At 35.3% G+C, this 27,013-nt stretch overlaps 1 protein-coding gene across 2 annotated transcripts in view; it reads left to right on the forward strand.

Annotated features, from left to right (window-relative positions):
* The window catches only part of LOC126817080 (PDZ domain-containing protein 2), a 66,116-nt gene that overhangs the window by 22,273 nt on the left and 16,830 nt on the right, over positions 1 to 27,013 (forward strand). Inside the window, exons 2-3 of one of the 2 annotated variants that reach the window (XM_050543867.2) lie at positions 3,702 to 7,513; positions 26,407 to 26,555. In XM_050543867.2, the coding sequence (XP_050399824.1) occupies positions 3,702 to 7,513; positions 26,407 to 26,555 (3,961 nt within the window). Of the gene's footprint in view, positions 1 to 3,701; positions 7,514 to 16,165; positions 16,692 to 26,406; positions 26,556 to 27,013 lie in introns of those variants that run through there. The other variant, XM_050543870.2, reaches the window with a different exon arrangement.

The following is a 27,013-nucleotide window of genomic DNA, read 5'->3' on the forward strand; positions in this document are numbered from 1 at the left end:
ATTGTACAGAATATAGGCAAAATGTTGAATGTTATTGATAGAAACTATACGTGTTTAAAAGAAGGAATGTAACCATTGTTGAATGTTATTGATAGAACCTGTATAGTAGGAATGTAGACATTGTTGTCTGTCCGTCAATATTATAATAGGCTATATACAGCTACATGAAATAAAATGAAATAAAATGGAGTTTAATGGCCTACTTTTCTGCTCCGACTGGGCTATTGAAGACAGGTATAAGCCATACAGTGTGCTATGGAAGAAAGTGTGCCGGAACAACGGTGCTACAGCGTACGCTTATTTTGGTTTCCAACTGTCAAAGGTTCTTTTATGTGCACGCCACTGTGTACATTTGACCTTGGTTTTTCATACCATCCGAAGAACTATACGTTGTCCTACATCACTGACCAGGGGAAACCAACATGTACATGGGAATTCTGTTTTCCAGCCCTCAAATTCGTGCATCACTGACAAGAGCAAACAATGCTGGAAAACCACAGGAAACTTTCCCGGCCCAATTGTTTGAGTTGAAATTATACCCTTCATGGAATTTCAACTGTCAAGGGTTCTTTTACGTGCACGACAATGTGTACACAGGACCTCAGTTTTTGTCTCATACACTTTTCTTGTCAGCTCCATTACAAGTGAGAACCGGGCTAAAAAAATCCCCAAATCTTGTCCACGTGAAGCCTGGATCAAAATCAGGGACATTCTAGTTGAGACAACCACTGTGGCCCCCTTTGATCTATAATTTAAATCAGCAGAGAATCTCTCTATTACCATTTCCTTGTAAAGAATCATACTATTAAAGGCAATTTACTTGTTTATATACACAAGTACAAACGAAAATATTTTTGCAGGCTTAATGGGCGTATGGCTCTATTCTTTGTTACTTTAATATATAAGAAAGTGGTTCTAAAAGCACATATCAATGTAATATGAATGTATATAAAGTGATTTATAAGAAATTTATTGTACTTTCTAATCTATTAGGTTCCATGAAATACGCGTACATGAACTGTGTAAATTAATAGACAGTCTAGATTGAATGAATAGTTGTTTACGTCTGCTTAGTCCATTCTACACAATATTTTATTATTAATCTGTCGTTTGTCAATAAGCCATTACTAATTACTTCCGCATTGTCTTTTAGGATATGTTTTTCTTTGTTTATTACAAATGGCGCTCAAACCATAAAATACATGACTTGTGTAGGCTATTATTGTAATGATTTTAGAATATTGGATGATTAGCAGGATCCTATATTTTCACGACGTGATATAGTAACATCATTATTGATTGAAATTGATCAATATTGAATTATAATTCGTGGTTTTAAGTATGTTTTAATGGTCGAGAGCGAAACATTAAGAAATATATTGATACTGTACGAGGCATTAGCCGAGTGTTGTTTTAATATATTACGCAATGTCTTTAGCTCGAGACCATTAAACAATTTAAAATACAGACACTATCCTGCACGTGCTTTTCAATGAAATACGTCACGCGAGTCCAATATTTCATCTAGTATAGATAATGTACAATTGGCAAGTTGCCCGTACATTATTGGAAGTAATAGTATGCCAACATCAAAGGATGACGTCAAATCTGTATTTTAATTTCTAATATTATAGAAAATATTGAGTTGGAGATTTTAGCCCCTTTAAATGATTTCTTTCAATGATTTAAATCGTCTCTACACAGGTCGTTGATTCGTGAGAATGAGTTGATCCGTCGTGTCGACCAATTAGTAGAATTCAGGGTTATACAGAAAAGGGGGTATTTTGTTTAGTGAATTACCTACCACTCAGGTATTTTAGGTCGTACAAGGTGTGTTTGACTAAACCTGTTGGTAAAATCGTTGACCCATACTTAAAAATAGTTGTATATATAGTATAATCCTATTATTAGATCTGTCCCCTTATAAAGGATCATGAAAGGATAAAAGAGGGTGTTATAACGATGACAGTCAGTAGTTAATCACATCTGTGTATATTACCTACTGGTCTTCATGAGGGTCGATTTCACAATATAGCGTCCTGTCACACATTTTAATCATTTTTACCTGAAACCTAATAGAAGTTTTGAATCAACAAGTAAGAATTCCTATCATGTTGTGATACACATATATAAGAGAGCGGAATAAAATTTCATTTAGATACTTTGAGATGGTTCACAACCCTACAATAATTGCCATATTGTACAGTATTTCTAATGATACTGTTAGAAACATTAAAAGGCAATTAGAAGAATGTGAATAAAATGTAAATTTAAATTTATCTCAAATTAACTGTAAGAAATTATTAAAGAACTTTTTTTTTTCATATTAGACAAAATGTGAAATGTGTCCAGTAGCGAATCTATAGTGGAGCCTAGTGGGGAATATGCCACTGCCCTCCATAGTGGGGCCTAGCGGGGCTCGGGCCACTGCCCTCCCCATCAAGGGCAATCCCATGGTCAGATGTAAATATTAAGGCCACCTGCAGATTTTGTCAAGGTGATTGTTGCTAAGGATTGTTGGTTAGGGTTACTGCTAGATCTTAGGTTAGGGTTAGCGCTAGCCCTGTTTACATCTCATGAACTTGACGAATTCTGCAGGTGGCCATAGTATTTAGACCTGAAGGCACTCCCCCAAAAAATGCAGTGAATGTAGGCTTGACAGAGGTACAAACCTATCAGGTGTCAGGAGGATCAAACTAAATCACTGCACTCCACCAGGAAAAACATACCTTACTCTTGCAGGCTCATTCATCAGTAAGGGACCGGTTGCATCTGTAAATACGAAATATGATGGTACCCACAGGTCCCATCAGCCTTACATGTGTCTCAAATATAACGAGAAATATTGAAGTGACTGTTTTGATATTGGGAAAATGAGAATAAAATTTAGAATTCATGTCTTTCAAATATTGTGAGAAAACTATTAGAGATATTCTGATTTATTCATGAAAATATCTTGATATTAGACAAATTTATGTCACAATATGTGCCTTATAGGAAATGAAATGAAATGAAATGGGGTTTAACGTCCTACTGTTCTGCTCCTATACTGGGCTAATGAAGACGGGCATACGCCATACAGTGTGCTATGAGGGAAATTTTTGCCCGGGCAGCGGCACTATCGCCTACTCTTATATCGAATTCCAACTGCCAAGGTATCTTTTACGTGCATTCCAATGTATACACGGGACCTCGGTTTTTCGTCTCATCCGAATGACTAGACAGCTGTCCTTTCAGGCCCTCCGGTGCCTTATAGGAGGCAAGTCTTTAACTCAATATCATCCACAGTCTTCGACATTGCAAACAGGACTTATTGGTCAATTTAAATCAATATTGATGTTATCTTACCGTGAAAAGATGGGCCTCTGAATTGGCACATGAATTGTGTGCCAGAATGCTTTCAAGCACCATTTGTAATGAAGCGACTTGATGAACGAGGCTAAATATACCCAAGTGTGTGATAAATATTTATGATATTTTTATTTTATTTGATATTTATTATACACCCGTTTATAAACACCCACTTCACTTAAACGTCTTCCTCATGTGAATAACACAGTATATATATTTATTATTATATATGTCTGACTGTTAGTCATGCTTGACTGAACACAGGTATTGTCACACATGGATTCACCTGGTCTTTAGTAAGAGATAATAATGTGAGGGTTTATAATTTGTGTTTTATTTGTATTCTTCAGGTAAAAAGATTGCTACCAAGTGGTGTATGTGCTCGTGATCGTGAAGTACATGTAGGAGACCGACTAGTGGCTTGTAATGGTCAAACTTTAAAAGGTGTCACTCAAAATGAATGTTTGAATATTCTGAAAACGGCAGGAAATGATTTGACTTTGACAGTTTTAAGTCAAGTGCCTCGTGAAAGTTTAAATATGGATTTTAACCTCGATGGTAGAGAGTCGACGGCCAGCCTTGAAACAAATAATAACGTAGCAAACGGGGACGATTTAAAGCAGAAGTCAGATCACGGGTTCTCTAGTTCAAAATCAAACGCGAATGTTGTGTTTGCCCAGAAAAATGTGAAATTAACGTACAGTCAACCTTTTGTAACAAACCACGATGACTCCTTGAATTCAAGTAATTCGTCTTCTGCTCTTAATAACACAGGGTCAGCGATTGGTCAATATGATCAGCATATTCTCGATTTAACAGGTGGAACAAATACGCGATTAAAACATGACATGGATTCGTTTACAGATGGAAATTTTTTGATCGGTGCCAACAGCTCATTCGTAAGTTCCACCATGGATATTCCACCACCTGCGGAGTTTTCGGATGATCCTCTTTCGCAAGGAGAGAGCGAAACCAGCACGTTGAACAATTCGGGTGAAATTAATGTTCCTGTGACAAACATTGACGATTTATTGAACTCTTCAACAAGTACACCCATTCATACTGCCGTGGCCTCCAGCAATAATTTCGATAAACATTTTCCAGAAAATGATGAATTATTGATAATTGAAACAAATGAACCAAACAATTCAGGTGTCAGAGGTGAGCAAGTTGTAAGGTCTGGCAATGTTCCGTCTGCCGGTGTGAGGAACGTTGGAAATTATGTGAACAGTGGAAATACTTTGCAGACGGAAAGTGAAACCTCTCCTTGTGGTAAACCGTTGGACTTCCAAACTCGTGTATCTAATGTAATTGAAGACGGGAAACAAACAACGTTATTTGATGTTGGAGTAAAATCTGTTTCTCAAGTTCAACAGACGTGTAAGAGTGTCAATATTGACGACTTCTTATCTCCAGATTCAACAAATAAGGTGGTAGAAACGGCATCAAAGTACAGGTCATCGAAGGACACATCCACGAGAAATGATAATCAGTTTGTCAGTCATGGTCGAAATTTTTCTGCTGTTGATAATACGATTAAAACAAAACAACAAGAACAGACCCCCATTCATCAAATACAGTCGTCTGCTAATAATGTCACAACAGTGCAAGTTGGATTTATCTCCCTTGAACAAGAAACTTTGATAGATGAAGGATTAGTAACTAAAGTACCTGTTGTCAATGAAAATTTATTTAAAAAAAGGGATTCGCAGCCAATTGAAAATCAGGTGACAAATATTGTTGTGAACGAGGCACCAAGAATAACAAGAGTCGACGTCGGTTACGAACATTCAAGCAATTTACAGAAACATCAGAGACCTACAAAACTTCCGGGTTCCACTTTGTTTAATGTTGATGGCGATGCTAAAGATAGTAACACCGCTCATATAACTTTCGATAACCAATCAGATTCTCCTAAATTATCCCCAGTTGCATCACCAAGGCGACATCTTCCTAAGTCAGATTTTAAAAATGTCTCACATGGTGTTGAAACGGATTTTGGAAAACTTAAAACGCCAACCACTGCAGCTCCACCAAAACCTGTCCCTAGACGATCACATCCTCCTAACAAAAACAACAATACAGAGTTGTCACCATCTTTGAACAGAGCATCGCTTGTTCCGGCGGCCCAACCAAACGCCACCATTTTGATTGATTCTGGCCAGCCGGAACAATTAAACAATGTCCAATCAGATGCAAGGACAGCAGAATCAACGAATGTACAGCCAGTCATGGCTGTGCATAAGAAATCAACAACAATTGAAGTGCAATCGAAACCCCAGCGACCCAAAACATCGAAAGCTGACCGAAGTGATCGTAGTGATAGAATAAACGTGACAACATACCAGAATGTTCCGGTCAAGCTAGCGAGACCAGCTGACGAAGAGGAGACAATTCAACCAATGGCATTTGTTCAGGATGAACTAGGAAATCGTAGTTGTGTCGCAACCCCACCAAGAACACCACAAAAACAGAAACACAAAGATCAAAACGCGAAAAATGATTTGTCAGAAATTCTTCTCCAATTAGTAAATGTAGGCTCTGGTGCAGACAGTGCTAAATCTGAAACTTCTTCAGAATCTGCATCCATTGTTGACGAGAGTCCAATCGAGCGCAAAAAAGTGTCTCGAGAAACTGTTGAAGCTGTTTTAGGTGCCTTTTCTAAAATCATACCTAGCCTTGACAAAGACCAACCCAAAAAGTCAATATTTCAGAAAGCCGTTTCTGACATTATTGACGATATTGATGAGAAACAAGAGAGCGAAGAGACACAAAGAAAATCAGATTTAAACACACCTGTATTGACCAATCAGCAGCCTGTTGTCACTTTGCATAAAAGATCAACAACAATTGAAGTTCAGTCAAAACCACCACGTCCCAAAACATCAAAAGCCGACCGAAGTGATCGTAGTGATAGAATAAACGTGACAACATACCAGGATGTTCCGGTCAAGCTAGCGAGACCAGCTGACGAAGAGGAGACAATTCAACCAATGGCATTTGTTCAGGATGAACTAGGAAATCGTAGTTGTGTCGCAACCCCACCAAGAACACCACAAAAACAGAAACACAAAGATCAAAACGCAAAAAATGATTTATCAGAAATTCTTCTCCAATTAGTAAATGTAGGCTCTGGTGCAGACAGTGCTAAATCTGAAACTTCTTCAGAATCTGCATCCATTGTTGACGAGAGTCCAATCGAGCGGCAAAAAGTGTCTCGAGAAACTGTTGAAGCTGTTTTAGGTGCCTTTTCTAAAATCATACCTAGCCTGGATAAAGCCCAACCCAAGAAGTCAATGTTTCAAAAGGCTGTTTCTGAAGTTATTGACGACATTGAGGATTCTGACAGGGAAGATAACTCTAATGTGCATGAAAATATGAGTGTTAAATCATTAGTTAGTGATACCGTAGATCACGTCAAAAGTGAAACGATTTCTGATCGGAGAAATATGAACAGACATCAAAACCAACCTCGTCAAAATGCATCGGATCAGTCGAGTAGTGTTAAAATTGATTCCAAACATTTAATTAAAAATGATTCAGAAAATATAACTCGCCAACGTGCAACATTTACAAAATCAGAACAATCTATAAAAACATTATCAGAAAATACAATCGCCGAAAAAACAAATTTACCAAATCTACGCCAACATCAAAAATCAACTGTTGTAACTGAATCACAAACAACAAGTGTTGCTCAAAAACCTGTATCATTGAATCTGAAAAATCAATCTTCAGTTAAAACAGATTCAATTAGAACAGATCCTGTTAGAACAGATCCAATTAGAACAGATCCTGTTAGAACAGTTCCCGATACAACAGATTCTTGTAGAACGGATTCCGAAAAACCAATCACGAAGAAACCACTATCTTTAAATATTAAACAAACATCACCTAAGAAATTCTCAACATCCCCTCATGTAACAACCATTAGGACTCAGCCGGGATCTTACTCGACTATCAAAACTTCATTAACGTCATTCTCGTCTAAGACCCCTAAAGCTGATTATCCCAAGAGACGCACTGATGATGGCCCGTTTCAGATCGATGTGTTGAAAGGAATAGCAGGACTGGGAATTAAACTGTCTGTTGGTCAAGATGGTCTGGCCAAGGTCACGAATATACAAACAACCGGACCAGTTGCCAAGAACGGCCAAATGAGGTGAGTTCTGTTTTTATTTCTTGTCACAGTAAATGAAAGCATGTATCACTACAACTCGGAGGCCTGTTTCACGAAATTATAACTAAGAAATATAATATAAATTTTAGTAATTTAATTGGATAATATTAGATTGATTTTAGTGCTTAGCCAATCAAATTTGAAGTATCTATTAAAATTTGGATTTTATCTTGAGTTAAGATTTTGAGAAACAGGGCCCTGGTATCGTGTAGTTGTGTTGTTTTAGCAGGAATTTCTGTGTTTAATGTTTAGTTCCAAACCATTGTTGGGAAATTGTTCAAATTCATTTTGAATCATCGAAAAAAATATTGTAGCCCAAAATGGAAATTACTTGGTCGAAAAGTGGCGTCGAATGAGTATAATAGCCCTCTGAATTTCCTGGGCAACTCACTGGGAATGAATATTTTCTGGGTGCTAGACTCTGTTTGCAGTGGCCAAAAATTCTACACCTCAAAACTTTATTCTAGGAAATCTTCATGAATTTTTTCCTGTATGTCATCAACAATGAAATTCAACCATTGGCTTATTGAAACACACACCTGAAACACACAAAAAAAAACAAAGTTAGTGAGTGTATTTGAAAGATGATAAGTAAATTTAATTCCAAGGCTGGTCTGACAATAATTCATTGTGAATCATCAAAAAATGTTGGGTTCCTGCTGTCGCATAGTTTAAAATGGTCGGTCTAGATTAGATAATAAATGTCAGGTCGACAACTGTTCGCTGTCCCTGAGTGATATTAGGTAATTAACAGACTAATATGTGAATTATAGTGTTTGTGGCATTTATATCTAAACTCAGAAAAATACGACATATTTCTTATTAGAATAATCTTACTGGATGAATAGAATTTAAAATTTCTAATAATTTTAATTCAATTTTTTGTGCTTAGATTTTTTTCTCAAGCCAATTTTTTTAAATTAAATCAAGTTGGGTTGAATGTGTTAATTTTCTGCACCAATTGGGCTAATGAAGACGTGCATACACTATGCAGTATGGCGTGTATGTCTTTCTTTGTTAGCCCATATGGAGTAGAACAGTAGGACGTTAAACCCTCTTTCATTTCATTCTACTTGCTACATGTTGATCTGTCCGTCTTGATTAGGGAGGTCAGGTGACTGAATGGTTAACGAATGCACGTTGCATCATGAGATCTGTCATTGAGACGTGGTTTCGATTCCTGCTTGTATGTGACAAGGAGTAGGGGCATCTGTCCATCCTTGTGGGTTTTCTCTGAGTCCCCTGGTTTCATTCCATTCTTTTCCCTTTGTAAACAAGTGGGGAGCCAAGGTGGCTAAGTGGGTAAGACGATGGCTCACTAGCCTGGAGGTCACGTGTTCGATCCCTGCATTGGCTGAGCAAGTTCATTGGGATTTTCTGGCGTGTTTTTCCCCTTGTCAGCGGTGCAGGATGGAGGGCCTGAGAAGGACAGCTGTCTAGTCCTTCAGATGGGACGAAAAACCAAGAACCCATGTATACATTGGTGTGCACGTAAAAGATCCCTTGGCAGTTGGCATTCGATATAAGAGTAGGCCATAGTGCCACTGCCCGGGCAAAATTTCCTTCATAGCACACAGTATGGCGTATGCCCGTCTTTATTAGCCCAGAGCAGAACAGTAGGAAGTTAAACCCCCATTTCATTTCATTGCTTTGGATGGCCAAATGGTTAGCTGTATGAAACAGTCTGTCATTGAGTCAACTGGTGGGGTTTCGATTCCCCGGTTGTACGTGACAAGGAGTAGGGTTGCCTGTCCAACCTCATGGGTTTTCTCCGGGTTCTCCGGTTTCCTCCCACAGCCAAAGACCCCAACGCGGAAGCGAATTATTGTAATAAAATTGAACCATGTGTTAGTCCCGAAATGACCTAGTTTGTGTTGAGTGGACGTTAAACCCCATTTCTCTTTTTCCCTAATTGTAAACAAATATTAATTGACTGCTGTGACAGTTCATTGACTATCTATTAACCCGAGAGAAAGAGATAGACAAAAGGGAGATAATACAGTTTATCAGCTGCTACTTGATATCAACGATCACAGGACAAAGATAATATCCTCAATAATACCTAGCTCTATATGATCCTCTTTGTCACCCCTTGCTTCTCCAGGTATTATTAATATTATTGATTTCTCAGGTAGAAATAGATCATAGCCAGGTGTTAATACAAACACAATGCATATCTTTTATTTGATCTTAAAGAATCAACATGACAAAGGGTTATTTAAAGGGCATGTGGCTCTATTTTTTGGAACCATAAATGGATCTAAAAGCACATATTAATGTAATATGAGTGTGAGTGTAGATAAAGTGATTTATATTTTATATTAAGTTTTTTTTTTAAAATTGTAATTTCTAATCAATTATGTTTGAAAAACGCGATTAGTCCAACCTGAGCGACAATCATTTACGCCTAATTAGCCCATTCTTCTTGTTTTTTTATTATCATTTGTGAATCAGTCATTACTATTTACTGCCGCATTGTAATTTTCTTTGCTCATTGGTTTTGCGGCCGATATGATACACGACGCATGTACAATATTTTAAAATGTCCATTGTGTCTTAAATATTGGATATTAGGATCCCACATTTCATTGCAACATAATAACATCAATATGAAATGGACCAATATTGAATTCTAATTTGTCTTGTCTCATTGTTTGTAGTAATAAATAATTTCTGGGCAAGTATGTTTGTTTTTTAAAAAAAAATAAAAGTAGGTTTGATTGTTCATGGTCTTAAAATCTATTTTTCATTTATTCTGTCTTCTCATCTCTTTAAAACAGTAGGGTTTATATATCAGGTATTATAATAAGCTCTCAATGGTAATAAATACAGCAGTAGAAGACATACAAAACCTTTTTTATATCTTCAAGAACTTAAACTGTGGCAGTTGGCTTTAAAAAAAGTGAGAGTGAGAGAGAGAGAGAGATGGAGAGAGAGATGGGATTTAACTCCACCCGACACAAACTAGGTCATTTCAGGACTAACACATGGTTCAATTTTATTTCAATAATTCGCTTGCGCATAGGCGTCTTTAGCAGTGGGAGGAAACCGAAGGACCCGGAGAAAACCCACGAGGTTGGATAGGCGACCCTACGCTTTAAAACAAGACATTGTATTTTGTAGCTGCGCTAATGCATTCACCAAGATAAAATACTATAATTCAGGACAACTGTATAACAATGATTTGACAATACCACGCTGGACAATCCTGTGGAAATCTCTCTGCTAACATTGGGATTGAGCTGTGGACCTTCAAATTACCTACCCAGCACAATACCCACTGAGTCACTGCAGCTCCCAGAATTAATAGAAACATGTAGCCTGCATGACAAGATGTTTTTTCAGACAAATTTTAAAAAGATAAATAAAAAATTGCATTGAACAAAAACATCTGTGGTCCGGACACCCCACGCCGACAGCACCTGCGCACTTTGAAAATGAGTTCTTTCAAGCCATGTTAAAACGCTACCTTTTAACTGCACATTGCACATGTTTTTATGAATTTCTGACTATTCTTTAGCCTATTGAATCGTTAAATTGTTTCCCAATAAAGCTGCTCATTCATCCACAGCAGTGAACAAAAATATCCTAATTTCGATCATATGATACACCAAGCTGTATGTTTGATATAATCTTTGAATGGCATGTAGCGATTGAACATAATACAACACAACACAGTTCTATGGATAACAATCACTATATTATAAACACACGAAGTTAACAATCATGAAACCCTATCTTAATTTGTAATTATACTAAGATTTAATTATGAGAGCATATAGTATAGTAACAGTACAGCGGTTAAAGGATTAAATTGATAACCAATGAAGCTAGGGTTTCATGATTGTTAACTTATGGTTTCTGGTATTATTGTTCAATGTACATATATATAACACTGTCACAATTTTTTCCTCAATTGTAATTTGTATGTTTGATAACGACCGGTGAAATCTTGTCGTGTGTATATAATATAGTGATTGTTATCCATAGAACTGTGTTGTGTTTGATTTTAGGTTCACTCACAATGATTAAGCTCAGTAATAATCTTCAAACGGGTAAAATCTTACCAGGTACATAAATAGGCCTATATATACATTAGTCTGCTTGTGGGGTTGGATGCGCCCTGTATCATACCGTCTGTCATTGAGTCAACTGGTGGGGTTTTCATTCCCCGGAAGTACGTGGCAAGGAATATGGTCGCCTGTCCAACCTCGTGGGTTTTATCGGTTTCCTCCCACTGCTGTAGACCCCTACGCGCAAGCGAATTATTGAAATGAAATTGAACCATGTTTTAGTCCAGAAATGACCTAGTTTGTGTTGAGTGGACATTAAACTCTCTCTCTCTCTCTCTCTCTCTCATCCTATTATTACTATTATGGACCGCCTTGTATTCATAGTTTAATATGTAGATTATATATATATAGGCTCTTCAAATATTTAGTAACCTACTCAATACTGAATTTTAGATCATATATATATATATAATATATATAGGTTCTTCAAATATTTAGTAACATGCTCCATACTGAATTTATAATGATGAGAACCTACAATACTATCCTGTTGGTACAAGTGTTACTATAACAGAATATAATGTACAATTTGTACTTAAAGATACATTATGTAACAGGTAAATCTACCTATTTGAGACCTTTCATTCGGCCTCAAATATTATCATTAATTAGACATTTATTCACATGCTAAACCAATAATCAACTCTCTAGACCATAGTCCACTCGACACAAACTAGGTCATTTCGGGACTAACATATGGTTCAATTTTATTTCAATAATTTGCATGCGCGTAGGGGTCTTTAGCGGTAGGAGGAAACTGGAGGACCTGGAGAAAACCCACAAGTTTGGACAGGTCAATAAATTTTTTTTGATATTAATGTTTTGTTTTGAGTTTGAATTGACAATAAATAAAGAACATGTTACTATAATTACCTTAATTGTTTCAATGGCATTTAGTAATTGAACTAAAATATACAGGTGATAATTCCATGGAATACAATTACTGCTTATTACTGAGCAACAGTTTGTATTGAACAACGTTTAGACTAAGCTTCTCTAGTGATTATCAAGCAATAAATGAAATATAAAAATATAGCCTAACAAGACAATATATACATGTACACAACAATATTTTATTATTGCTTGATATTGACTAGAGAAGCCTAGCCGAAACGTCGTTCAATACTAACCGTTGCTCAGTAATAAGCAGTAATTGTATTCCATAGAATTGTGACCGGTTTATTACTATAATTAAGAGATAATTAGATGAGCCGTAGATCTGGAAGTCTTTCATCTTATTATATAATCACGTAATTATAAACATGTCTTTGATCTCGTTACCATAAAATATTATTTACACATTTTATATCTGGTTATAAATAATTATATCAAGTGTTACATGTATCGATAATCAGATCCTTACATTTTATAGACGTCTTACAGCTGTTTAGTTAGATTCCTGCTGGCCTATACCATGGCAACGCCAGGGCTTCCCCTTCAAAAATTTTATTGTCAGTCATTTTTGATAACACACATGGAAACTTTGCCGATTAAATTCATATATCATGTTTTTTTGTACGCTATTGTGAAATCACATGGTCTATACCATTTTACACAAAGAAATAAAATATTAGTATATGGCCTATAGTAATTATTTGTTAATGAAATATTCCCTTTTGGCTATTTAAATAGGTTTTATTATCAAAATTTCTTCTTTAGTTAAAGCCAGATAAAGAGCTGAAATAGTCTTGAGGTTAAAGGCTCAGTGTCTTTCTCACAGAGTATACATGGTAATAGGGTGTGTGTTATTTAGATTGGAGGGGTGTTGGATGGCCGAATGAATAGCACTGTGTACTGTATCATAAGGTCTGTCATTGTGTCAACTGGCGGGGTTTCGAATTATTGAATTATATTGAACCATATGTTAGTCTCAAAATGACCTTGTTTGTGTGGAGTGGAGTTAAACACTCTCTCTCTCTCTCTCTCTCAGGTAAATCAGGGTCATCTACTTTAAACCTGTAAACCCTCCTAGTATTGTGTACAGTTTGTGTGTAGAACATGTGTTGTTAACCAGTTTAAATTAAAACCAGTTGTTGTTATTGACAACACAACAGTTACATGTATTTAACATTGCTACTTAAACCAATATTATAAATACTTTGTATCCGGGCAAACTATCCCTCGGTGCACACTGTATGGCGTATACCTGTCTATATTAGCCCAGTCGATGTAGAATAGTAGCATGTTAAACCCCTAGTTTGTGTTTGTCCAAGCTATTCATCATAGTACACTGTACAGCGTATGCCCGTCTTCATTAGCCCAGTCGATGCAGAATAGTAGGACATTAAACCCCTAGTTTGTGTTTGTCCAAGCTATTCATCATAGTACACTATACAGCGTATGCCCGTCTTCATTAGCCCAGTCGATGCAGAATAGTAGGACATTAAACCCCATTTCATTTCATTTTATAAATAGTTTGAACCATAATTACAGGCCTTTGTGGCTGTGTAGTTGGTCTTGTTTTCAAGTTTGTTCTATCGATAATGTTTTTGATTTCTCCTGCTTTGATATTACTTTTCAAAATAATTTGAAAGTTTTAAACATGGCTGGTTTTCAGAAAACACATAAATTTTACACATATTTTTTATCAGATGTCATCTATTATGTTTTAATGATTATCTGGAAAACATGTCCACATTTCTCTGTTTCTTTTTTAAATATAAATTTGGGAGACAGCCACTTTAATCGAGTGGAAAGTGCATCTGCTATTAACATTTAAATTGGAGAGAATGTCACTTTAATCTATAATGGAATTTGAGGGACAGTCACTTTAATCAAGAGTAGAATTGGGGAGACAGTCACTTTTATCTAGAATGGAATTAGGGAGACTGTCACTTTAATCTTGAGTGCATTTAGGGATACTGTCACTTTAATCTGGCGTAGAATTGGACAAACTGTCACTTTAAAATAGAATAGAATTATGGAGACTGTCACTTTAAAATATAGTAGAATTGGTCGTTTTTGTATATGTAAATTTAGCCACAGTGGGTCAGTAAGTATGCAGTGCATACAAAACAAAGCAAAGCGAATCGTAATGCGATCTCCTTTAAGAGACAGTATCAGTCCTGTACTTAGCTAGGTCACTTCACTGGCTTCCAATTGAAGCGAGAATTGACTTCAAATTGATATCTCTTACATGTCAATGGGTGTACTGTGTAATGCCATCTTAAGAGAGAGAACTTGTGGTACATTTACATGCCATCGACAAATCTAAGATAAAGTACCAAGAACAACTTCGTTTCCCAAAATATAAACTCAGCTCCTTTGGTGTCATTGCTACCAATTTGTGGAACTCGTTACATGAAAATCATTAGACTCATTTAAATCCAGACTAAAATCATACTTATTTGAGAAATATTTGCAAGCACAACGCTATAATGTGAAATAAGGGCGATATAAATGGACTTATTATTATTTATATTAAAACTTGATTGACTGTCTCTTTAATGTAGATGGAATAAGGGAGGCTGTCACTTTAATCTATTTATATTGAAACCAGATAGACTTCCACTTTAATCTAAAAGTGAATTATGGAGGAGGTCACTTTAATCTAGACTGGAATAAGGGAGACTGTCACTTTAATCTAGACTGGAATAAGCGAGACTGTCACTTTAATCTAGACTGGAATAAGGGAGACTGTTACTTTAATCTAGACTGGAATAAGAGAGGCTGTAACTTTAATCTAGAATGGAATAAGGAAGACTGTTATTTTTATCTAGAATGGAATAAGAGAGACTGTTATTTTAATCTAGAATGGAATAAGGGAGACTATTACTTTAATCTAGAATGGAATTAGGGAGACTGTCACTTTAATCTATTTATATTTAAAACCAATAGACTGTCACTTAAATCTAGGGTAGGAATCGACTGCGATTTATTTTTAAACTCGATAGACTGTCACTTTAATCTAGAGTAGAATTTGTCTATTTATAATTAAATCGGATAGACTGTCACTTTAATATAGAGTTTAGAAGATTGTCCCTTTAATCTAGAGTAAAATTCGTCTGCTGGTGATATTTAGACGAGGGAGACTGCTAGAATTTATCTATTTATATTTTAATTTGATAGACTGTCACTTTAATATAGAGTAGAATTTGTCTATTTGTAATTAAATCCGATAGACTGTCACTTTAATATAGAGTTTAGAAGATTGTCCTTTTAATCTAGAGTAAAATTTGTCTGCTGGTGATATTTAGACGAGGGAGACTGCTAGAAATTATCTATTTGTATTTAAAACTGATAGACTGTCACTTTAATATAGAGTATAATTTGTCTATTTGTAATTAAATCCGATAGACTGTCACTTTAATATAGAGTTTAGAAGATTGTCCTTTTAATCTAGAGTAAAATTTGTCTGCTGGTGATATTTAGACGAGGAAGACTGCTAGAAATTATCTATTTGTATTTAAAACTGATAGACTGTCACTTTAATATAGAGAAAAATTTGTCTGCGATTTATATTTAAATCCGATAGACTTCAACATAGAGTTTTGAAGATTGTCCCTTTAATCTAGAGTAAAATTCGTCTGCTGCTGATGTTTAGACTAGGGAGACTGCTAGAAGTGTGGCCATCATCAGTACACAACACTAGGGGAAGCTTCATTCAACATCTGTTCCAAGCCTTTGTTCTTCTAGCTGTCTGATCACTGCAAGCTAGGACTTTAAAATAAAAACCTCATTACCAGTAACCGGACACCATTTAGTTCTGTGTTTTAACTTGGAATTTAAGGAAACATTTGTAGAAATTCTGCAGCATGTCAAGGACTTTAATTATAAGAGGTGAACTATAGACAAGTGATATTAAAGAAGTTGGAGTGTTTCCTTAATTTAAACTAGTGTTTAATTGGCTGGGATTTGTTGTAAAATCAATAAGCTTGATTTAATAGTTTGAGTTGGACAGGAGTGAGAGAGAGATAGTCTTTGTGTTGTACACTACACACATGCTGTCTGTCTGTGGGGAATCTGGAATAGTAATTTAAGGTGTATGAATGGTTCGACATACATGTGTGTAGGCCTCTCTCTATCATCTCTCATTGTTTTTGAATTCTGAATACAGAAAATATAGGATAATTTTAACGATAAACAAGGTAAGGGCTATGTTATTAATTTGTTTTTAGATATTCTTGTATTACATCAATACATGTGATGTAAAATTTGTTAAATTTGACACGGCTATAGAATTTATCTCCGGAAATCCATACACAACAGATAGACCACATAGATAATATTTTTCTTCTAGGGGTCGTTGTAAGGGCATAAATAGTTTGAGTTAAGGGGTGGTGCAATAAGACCCTTTTTGAAGTAGGTTCCCCATTCTTGATTTTCTGTTGGAAATAACAAAAAAGGGGGTTTAGATTAGATATGTTTTAAACAATAGATATTTTCTCGTAATGTTTTAAACTCTAATAAACGTCTTGGATCATTAATATTTTTCATGTTCTTTGAAGAGGAGGCCTATAAATTGGTTATAAACTAATGTCTCCGATATTTTCTATTAATTGAGCAGAGGCCTAAAATTGTTTCAAATACATCAATCAAAAAATGTAGGTAGAAAATTCTGTGTTCATCCATGTAATATGTAAAACAGATGCGTCAAGTCTGACTTCTGGTTTGATCATCATCATGGGGAATATATTATTTATTATTATTATCATGGCCAATATATCATAAAAAATAGACAAACCATAAGAGAGGTTCGTACTTCTTACTGGTAGAAAATAATAAGTTAATACAGAATTCTTACCTGGAAGAAAATAAGACAGGTACATACTTCTTACCTGGTAGAAAAAAAGATGATATACTTTTTAACTGGTAAAATAATAAAATAATACATACTTCTTACCTTGTCAAAAAAAATATAATTCATATACCTCTTACCTGGTAGAAAAAAAGATGATATGGTAAAATAATAAAATAATACATACTTCTTACCTTGTCAAAAAAAATATAATTCATATACCTCTTACCTGGTAGAAAAAAAGATGATATGGTAAAATAATAAAATAATACATACTTCTTACCTTGTCAAAAAAAATATAATTCATATACCTCTTACCTGGTAGAAAAAAAGATAATAGCTTTAGTAACAAACGAATATGAATAGTGTTTTAACTTAGTATTATTACTTGGGGTCATTTTTTTGAGACATATTACCCATTAAATGCTAATAAAAGTCAAAGATCATGTATTTTTTTGTAGGATTAGCAAGCAGGGGGTGATGATCCAGAGTGGGGGGTAGGTTTTAAGCTGGGAGATTATCTCGTGTTGATATTTAAGTTTTTGTTCTCTGAATTAAATGTTAAATAATTCATTTAAGTACAAAATTAGAAATCTATGATTTCTCTCATGAAGCGGCTATAGTTTCGTTCATTTTAATTTGATTTAAAGGAGGCAAGTCTTTAACTCAATATCATCTAATAGTCTTTGACATTGCAAGCACGACTTATTGGTCAATTTAAATCATTTGTGTCCATTTCTAGGTGCCAAAGTGTAGCAATTTATCTCCTTTAAACCTTAAAAAATTTGATACTTAATTTTTTTTGAAAAAACAAGTGACACACAAAGATGAACAAGATATATCTATAATTATGATTAAGTATTGTTGTAATTTTTATTGTATAAATGTATGTAAGTTAATTAGTAAGATTAGATGTGATGAATATCTGCTTGTTTGATGTAGGCTGTTGATATATTAAACATACATTATGGGAGATTAGATAAAGAATTGGCTGTTATCACTATAATAGTTAAAACTAGATAACGTAAAGGGAATATGTGTAAAATTTCAGTCAAATTGCTCCACTCAGCTGACCAAGATATTAGCTTTTGAATTTTAGGTTAGCCTCGATCAGCATTACTAAAGTCGGAAAAGTAGAAAATATAGTCTCGACTAGCCATTTTTGGATTGAATCATCAATGAGCTTTGAGCAACAGTTTGGATTTAAATCAAGTGAAAATCCAGCACATCAGATGACATCGAGAGATGATTATGGTCTGGATAAGTTAATTAATGTCTAATTAATAGTTTATATAAAATTTCAGGCCTAAAGAAAGACCTACAATAGACAGATTTACCTCTTGCATAATGTATGTTTAATGTTGGATGGCCGAATGGTTAGCACGTGCGTGCTGTATCATAAGGTCTGTCATTGAGTCAACTGTTAAAGACCTCTATGTGGAAGCGAATTATTGAAATAAAATTGAACCATGTGTTAGTCCCGAAATGACCTAGTTTGTGTCGAGTGGACGTTAAACCCGATCTCTCTCTCTCTCTTTAATGTTAAGATAAACAAATATCGTCTCTGTTTATAGATGATAATTATTCATATCACTGATTAAACACCTCATTGTAGTGAATCTCGTTTATTCTCACCAATCTTATTATATTGATTGACTATCATACAAACGATTTAAGGCATGATACACTCGAATAAACAGCCGTTTTATAAATGGTGGAGATTGTATTGTGAAACTCGGCAAGAATATTTGTGATTCATTACGATGATCTGTCGGTGAATCATTTTTACTATCAGAGAAATAAATTTAATATCTGAACAAATGGTGATGTTCTTGTTTCATGTGAGTAGTATTTCACTAAAATTATTCCTTAAAAAAACAATTTGGTGGTATCGGCTTTTCCTTAAAAATTACAATGTGTCATATCTTCGACTTAACCCATCTTCATTAGCCCAGTTGGTGCAGAACAGTTGGATGTTAACCACATTTCATTTCCTCGACTTAAATGTATTAAATTATCCTAATTAAATGATCATGGTGTAAAAAATTTTACTTGCTTGTACCAAATTATCAATAAAAAAGAGAGGGGGAGAGAGATCCACTCAACACAAACTAGGTCATTTTGGGACCAACATATGGTTTTAATTTTATTTCAATAATTCGCTTGCGCGTAGGGGTCTTTATCAGTGGAAGGAAGACAGAGGACCCGGAGAAAACCCACAAGGTTGGACAGGCGACCCTACTCTTTGTCAATAAAACTAGACGGAAATGAGGATTGATTCCGTGACAGAACTCTCGTCCTTCCTTCAGCGTGTGTGCGGTAGATCATAATGTGGCATGGTTTTAATTCCCCGCTTGTTGGTGACAAGGAGTAGGGTCGCTTGGCCAACTATGTGGGTTTTCTCTGGGTCCTCTGGTTTCCTCCCACTGCTAAAAACCCCTACATGCAAGCGAATTATTGAAATAAAATTGAACCATATATTAGTACTGAAATGACCTAGTTTATGTTGAGTGAAACTATATAAATATGTATATAAATTATAAGAGGTTGAGTTTTTCGACCTATCTATATAAATATATTATAGGAGGCTGAGTGGGGTTACGCCATATCAGAAATATTTATTTTATATCTACTGGTGGTATACGATATGATATATCATGATAACATGATTCTCATGTGAACTATATCACGATCATTGACACACTGCCAAAAAGTAGGTGGGCAATTTAATACACAAGACATGCCTAGAGAAGATGTTCGTCACAAACTCGGACCAATTTAACGCTAAAAATAACATTTGTGTAAGTTTCTACGAATGATTCTCAAGTCGTTAGGTGGTGGAATTAATACCAGAAGAAAAACAGTAGGGAACTGATACCCTAACCAACGTTTGTGTAAATTTTTGTGAATGATTCTCAAGTCGTGGAATTAATACCACAAGAAAAACGGTAGGGAAGTTGGTGTTCTAATACCCTGACCAACTGAACTTTATACATATCTTTTAGTTAAAGCTAAAAATAACGTTGGATGTTTAAATATTGGTGAATCATTGAGACACTCTAGGGTGGATGGTTTACATGTAACTCATGGTCTGGTAATACAAGACTCTAAAGACACAGGAAAGGTACAAACTTTCTGATTTTATTATCTTTTTGTGAAGGTCTGGATTAAGGCTTGAACTTTAAGGGCTGTCCCCATCTTGAGGCTCTAAAGATTCATTAAAATATTTTTTAAAAATATTTTGTGAATGCGGAATTTGAGTAAAAGTTCTCTGATATCTATATAAAGAGGATTAGAGATTAAAATACTGTATATATGATTTTGTACTATGATATAAAGAAACATTATCTATACTGTGTATAATATTCCTGGAGGGGACTTACAGTTCCTACAGCACAGGGGCTTACTGAATCATAACCTAATCCACCTCTGTCTTCTATTTCATGCACAGTATTATAGATGGAGGTTCTTTGAGTTATTGTTAAGTCTATAATAATATAGATGGAGGTTCTTTGAGTTATTGTGAAGTCTTTAATATAGATGGATGTTCTATGAGTTCTTGTGAAGTCTATAATATAGATGGATGTTCTATGAGTTATTGTGAAGTCTATAATATAGATGGATGTTCTATGAGTTATTATGAAGTCTATAATATAGATGGATGTTCTATGAGTTATTGTGAAGTCTATAATATAGTTGGAGTTATTATGAAGTCTATAATATAGATGGATGTTCTATGAGTTATTATGAAGTCTATAATATAGATGGAGGTTCTTTGAGTTATTGTGAAGTCTATAATATTGATGGATGTTCTATGAGTTATTGTGAAGTCTATAATATAGATGGATGTTCTATGAGTTATTATGAAGTCTATAACATAGATGAATGTTCTATGAGTTATTGTGAAGTCTATAATATAGATGGATGTTCTATGAGTTATTGTGAAGTCTATAATATAGATGGATGTTCTATGAGTTATTATGAAGTCTATAATATAGATGGATGTTCTATGAGTTATTGTGAAGTCTATAATATAGATGGATGTTCTATGAGTTATTGTGAAGTCTATAATATAGATGGATGTTCTATGAGTTATTATGAAGTCTATAATATAGATGGATGTTCTATGAGTTATTATGTAGTCTATAATATAGATGGATGTTCTATGAGTTATTGTGAAGTCTGTAATGATATAGATGGATCATCTATGAGTTATTATGAAGTCTATGATGTAGATGGATGTTTTATGAGTTATTAAAAGCACGGTGGGATTGAAACCGTGTATGGCACTTGACTCAATGACAGATCTTATGATACGCGCTAACCATTCCCCATCCACCCGCATGATGGGGATAGGGTGGTTTAGATCTTTAAATCATAAAGTCTGTCTTTGATTCAAGTGCCATGGTTTCAATCCCATTCTTGTACCTGACAAGGAGTAGGGTTGCCTGCCTAACTTTTTTGATTTTCTCCGGGCCATCCGGTTTCCTCCCACTGCTAAAGATAAAGATCCCTACGTGCAAGCGAATTATTGAAATAAAATTGAACCATATATTTAGTCCCAAAATGACCTAGTTTGTGTCCAGTGAATAAAACTCTCTCTCTCTCTTTCTCTCTCTCTCTCTCTGGGAGGAAAGTGTTATAATTCATTAAAAAGGAGAGAAGTCTTGGTATAATGATAATTAAGTCGGTATAACCAGGTTCTTGTAATATGATATAATTAAATGCGAGAAATGAGTATCAGGTTCGACTAATGGTGACTGATGCTGTCTGCCAGACTGTTGGTGTCATTCTTTCTAGAAGTTTCCTAGCAATGTAATGGTAGATATTTTTTTTAGGAATGTATAGATCTACTTTACACAACCTGGCCATTTCGGGACTAACATATGATATATATTTATTTCAATAACGTGCTTGCAGATAGAAACCAAAATAAAAGTAGGCCATAGTCCAGCCGGCAGGGCAAAACACTCCCTCATAGCACAGAGAGAGAGAGAGAAATGGGGTTTAACATCCACTCGACACAAACTAGGTCATTTCGGGACTAACACATGGTTCAATTTTATTTCAATAATTCGCTTGCGCGTAGGGGTCTTTAGCAGTGGGAGGAAAAGGAGGACTGATCAGCAGACGGTGTAATCTATACAGGAACTTTGGTGTGGTGTAGTTTGGTCTGTTATAGTCCCTCCCTCTCTCTCTCTCTCTGGGCTGACAAGGACAGCTGTCTAGTCGTTCGGATGGGACGAAAAACCGAGGTCCCGTGTACTCATTGGCGTGCACATAAAAGATCCCTTGACAGTTGGAATTCGATATAAGAGTAGGCCGTAGTGCCGCTGTCCGGGCAAAATTTCCCTCATAGCACACTGTATGGCGTATGCCCATCTTCATTAGCCCAGTTCGGAGCAAAACAGTAGGACGTTAAACCCCATTTCATTTCATTTCTCTCACTCTCTTACATAATGTACCTTTAAGGTGAACTGTTTTTATAAAGTTGTTAGTAGAACTGAGTTGAGGATCATCAAGTGAGTTGTGTTAATATATGTCAGTTTTCATTGAGGAGATCAGTGTATGTGTTTCTCATGAGTTTTGTGAAATCTGACTTGACCATGGATTATCAAGTTTAAAATTTGGATGTAGGAGGAATATATAATTCCTACTTGAATTATGTCATGATAGCTTTTTAAGGTTTTTTCAAAATGTTTCCTTTTTATTAAAATGTAACAAATGATTCTGATACTATTTTTAATTTAAAAAAAAACCCTCATTTTCATATTGACAAACCTATGTTGAATAAGTCTGTTGAAATTTGCCTGCTTGTTATAAGATATTCTGTTAATGATGTTTAAAATCACTGATCATTTTTTAAACACATTTCAATCTCTTGCTATTTACAATATTATGAAAGTCGAATCTCTAAAACTAAAATAAAGAAATGGGTTGATTCCGTTCAGTATTTTCAAAAATATAATGAATTGGAAATTTCGGCAAATGGCCAAAAATTCTAAAATTTATGTAAATACATTTATAAACTACAGATATTTAATTGGTCATTTTGATTAGGAAGTAGAAAAAATAATGATCTTTCGAAACCAATCGACACATAGACTGCAATCACTTTTTTTTACGAGGTGAGGGGAAGGGCGTGGTGTGGATGATTGGTTAACGTGTGTGTGTTGCATCATTAGGTCTGTCATTGAGTCAACTGGTGTGGTTTTGATTTCCCGGTTGTACGTGACAAGCAGTAGGGTCGCCTGTCTAACATCTTGGCTTTTCTCCCGGTCCTCTGGTTTCCTCCCTCTGCTAACGATCCCTATGTCCAAGCGAACTAATGAAAACAATTGAACCATATGTTAGTTCCGAAATGACCTAGTTTATATCGAGTGGATGTTAAACCCCATTTCTCTCTCTCTGGACACTTTATAACCGAATCATAGATGTAGTATGATTTGTATCTGTTGACTGTTAAAACTGTGGATTATATTTATACAAGAATTACTGGGTTAAAGATGAGTTGTTGAAGAAATTGATCCGTGGATACCGGTACTTACGAACAATTGACAATTTAGGTTGGATAAATATTTGATGTATTTATTACAGGAATATTTTGTGTTAATAATAGAGGGATGTTGAAATTATTGTCAATTTTTGTCATTGTGACAATATTATTATTGGCAGAAGTAGAAAGTTTAAGAACTGAATGTTAAAAGGCTTGTTGACAATACATGTACACGAGATGATCTCACTTGCCACCAGGGTTTGGTCAAGTTATTGGTCAGCGATATTAAGACTATTATTTAGTGTGTTTTGTGGTCTGTGCTTAGAATACGTCAGACATTGATGATAGTGCAATATGAATTTCATATTATTATCATTATACGTATAGATACAGCATGAAGTTCAGAGAAAAAAAAATATGTCAGACATGGATTATAGTGCAATATAATTTCATATTGTTATCATTATGCATAGATACAGTATTGTATTTTTAGCTGAGTAATGTCCGTAAAATAGTAGGGGTTGGATGGCCGATACGTGCGCGCTGTATCATAAGGTCTGTCTTTTAATCAACTGGCATAGTTTTGATTCCCTAGTTATACGTGACAAGGAGTAGGATCGCCTGTCCAACCTCGTGGCTTTTATCCGAGTTCTCCGGTTTGCTCCCACTGCTAAAGACCCCTACGCACACGTGAATAATTGAAATAAAATTGAACCATGTGTTAGTCCCGAAATGACCTAGTTTGTGTCGAGTGGAGTTAAAACCCATCAGTGGTGCAGGATAAAAGGTCTGTCAAGGAGAGCTGTCTAGTCATTCGGATGGGAAGAAAACCTGAGATCCCGTGTACACATTGCATGTAAAAGATCCCTTGGCAGTTAAAATTCGATATAAGAGAAGACCGTAGCGCCGCTTTCCAGGCAAAATTTCTCTCATAGCAAACTGTCAAATAAAACTAAAACCGTTATTTCCAAACCTGGTATGGCGTAACTATGGTGAATGACACAACATGGTTGAAATTATCGCATGATTCATTTTATTACCCTGTGGATCAATTCTTGTCGTTCTATTGAATTCTTTTGTCCATTTTATATCCGTAATTAATAAGTTACAAGTATAATGATTATATTGTACATGTGTGTGACCCCTCGATTTAATTATAATCGCGACTGTTTAAAATCGGCAGATGTTTTAACTCAATAATCAATACGGTAATACAAGAAATGATTTAAAGGCTCAATACCACTCTAGTTGTAACTGAATAATATGTCCCAATCTTTATTCTGGTCAACAAATTGTACTATTTAACAATATTGATGATTAATTGATGATACAAATTTCATCTTAACACACCTAATTTAAAAAATTGGAAAAATTCAACAAAATAGGATGTAATGGATAATGTACACAACAGGTAGGACACTAACACATCTAGTACTTAGAATAAGGCTATTTTTTATTTTCTGGAGCTGTCAAGCCAGCAAGAGTGTTATTGTCCCTTTAAACACTTTAAATATCCAACAACAATTATAGAGCTATTTAATATAAATGAGATTCGTTCATCTAGCCCAGAAAAACGACATTCTTCAGCGGATGAATTTATAAATCAGGGATTTATACTGTATAATGTTGCGTACGATATTTGTACCAAACATTCACTAAAAATGTCAGTTAGAACAAGAAAGAGAGGAAGATTTATTCCTGATAGATTACAGAACTTCGATTTTGTCTGAATTTTGTCAAGAAGCCGATTACGAACCTTTAGTTCTAAGCCTGATTGTCATTTATCTCTGAAACAAGGTTAATTTGTCTAGATATATATATATATTTCAATAGGGGATAATAAGGGATTGATACAGTTTGAATATTTGCACAAGACAGATCCCTTTGCAGTTGAGGGAGCCATGGTGGCTAAGTGATGTGTAAGACACTGGCTCGCCAGTCTGGAGGTCGCAGGTTCGCTCCCAGTATTGGCTGAGAAAGTTCATTGGGATTTTCCGGCATGGTTTCCCTTGTCATTGGTGCAGAATGGAGGGCCTGACAAGGATAGCTGTCTAGCTGTTCGTATGATACGAAACCCAAGGGCCTGTGTACATACTGTCCAGACAAAATTTCCACTGTATGGCATATGCCTGACTTCATTATCCCAGTCAGAGAAGAACAGTAGGACATTATATTAAACCCCATTTCATTTCCAGTTGACATTTGGCGAAGAGTAGGTGTTTGGGCAAAATTATTTTTCCGTGTATTGCACACATAACCAGAGAAAATCGTAAGCTGGATCCATAAACATCTACTTTAGATATTTGAATGAAATAGCTGAATTAAATCAAATTTTAATAAATCATGTTTATTTTGTATTAGTCATTTGGATGGGATGAAAAATGAGGTCCTGTGTACACATTGGCGTGCACGTTAAGATTTCTTGGCAGTTGGAAGACTAATAGTAGGCCATAGCACTGCTATCTGGGCAAAATTTCCCTCAAAGAATTAGACCAGTCGGTGCAGAACAGTAGGACGTTAATTCAAACCCCATTTCATTTTATTTTATTTTACTTATTTTTTATTGTAGAGTTGGTGATTATGTTCTGTCCATTAATTCAACAGTTTTAACCGGCCAATCAGATAATAGAGTACAACAGATATTACGTCTTCTGCCTCGGGGATTATCAAAACTTGTCATTTCTACAAAACCACCGGATGTTACTACTGATAAAACTGGTAAGTTCTTTAGTTCTTCGTATTCCTGTCTCGTTGAGGTAGTTCTTCATATTCCTGTCTTGTTCAGGTAGAAGTTTAAGAACAGAATGTTAAAAAGCTTGTTGACAATACATAAACCTGAGATAATCTCACTCGCCACCATAGTTTGGTCAAGTTATTGGTCAGCGATATTAGAACTATTATTTGGTGTGTTTTGTGTTCCACACTTAGAATACGTAATACATTGACTGTCTCGTTGAGGTAGTTCTTCGTATTCCTGTCTTGTTGAGGTAGTTGATAGAATATATAGCCACTGAAATTAGACACATTTCAGTCTGTTAAACAATACATATACATATAGAATAGTTTTAAGATTCAGCCGTAACTTAATTAGTAAGTTCCAGACATAATTTGACTTTAGATGGGTGTCTGTCAAATTAAATTCCTGCTATTCAGGTCTATAAATAACCGGAAAGAAT

The sequence above is a fragment of the Patella vulgata genome, chromosome 4 (genome assembly GCF_932274485.2).
Source record: "Patella vulgata chromosome 4, xgPatVulg1.2, whole genome shotgun sequence".
In the NCBI taxonomy this organism is placed as follows: domain Eukaryota; kingdom Metazoa; phylum Mollusca; class Gastropoda; family Patellidae; genus Patella; species Patella vulgata.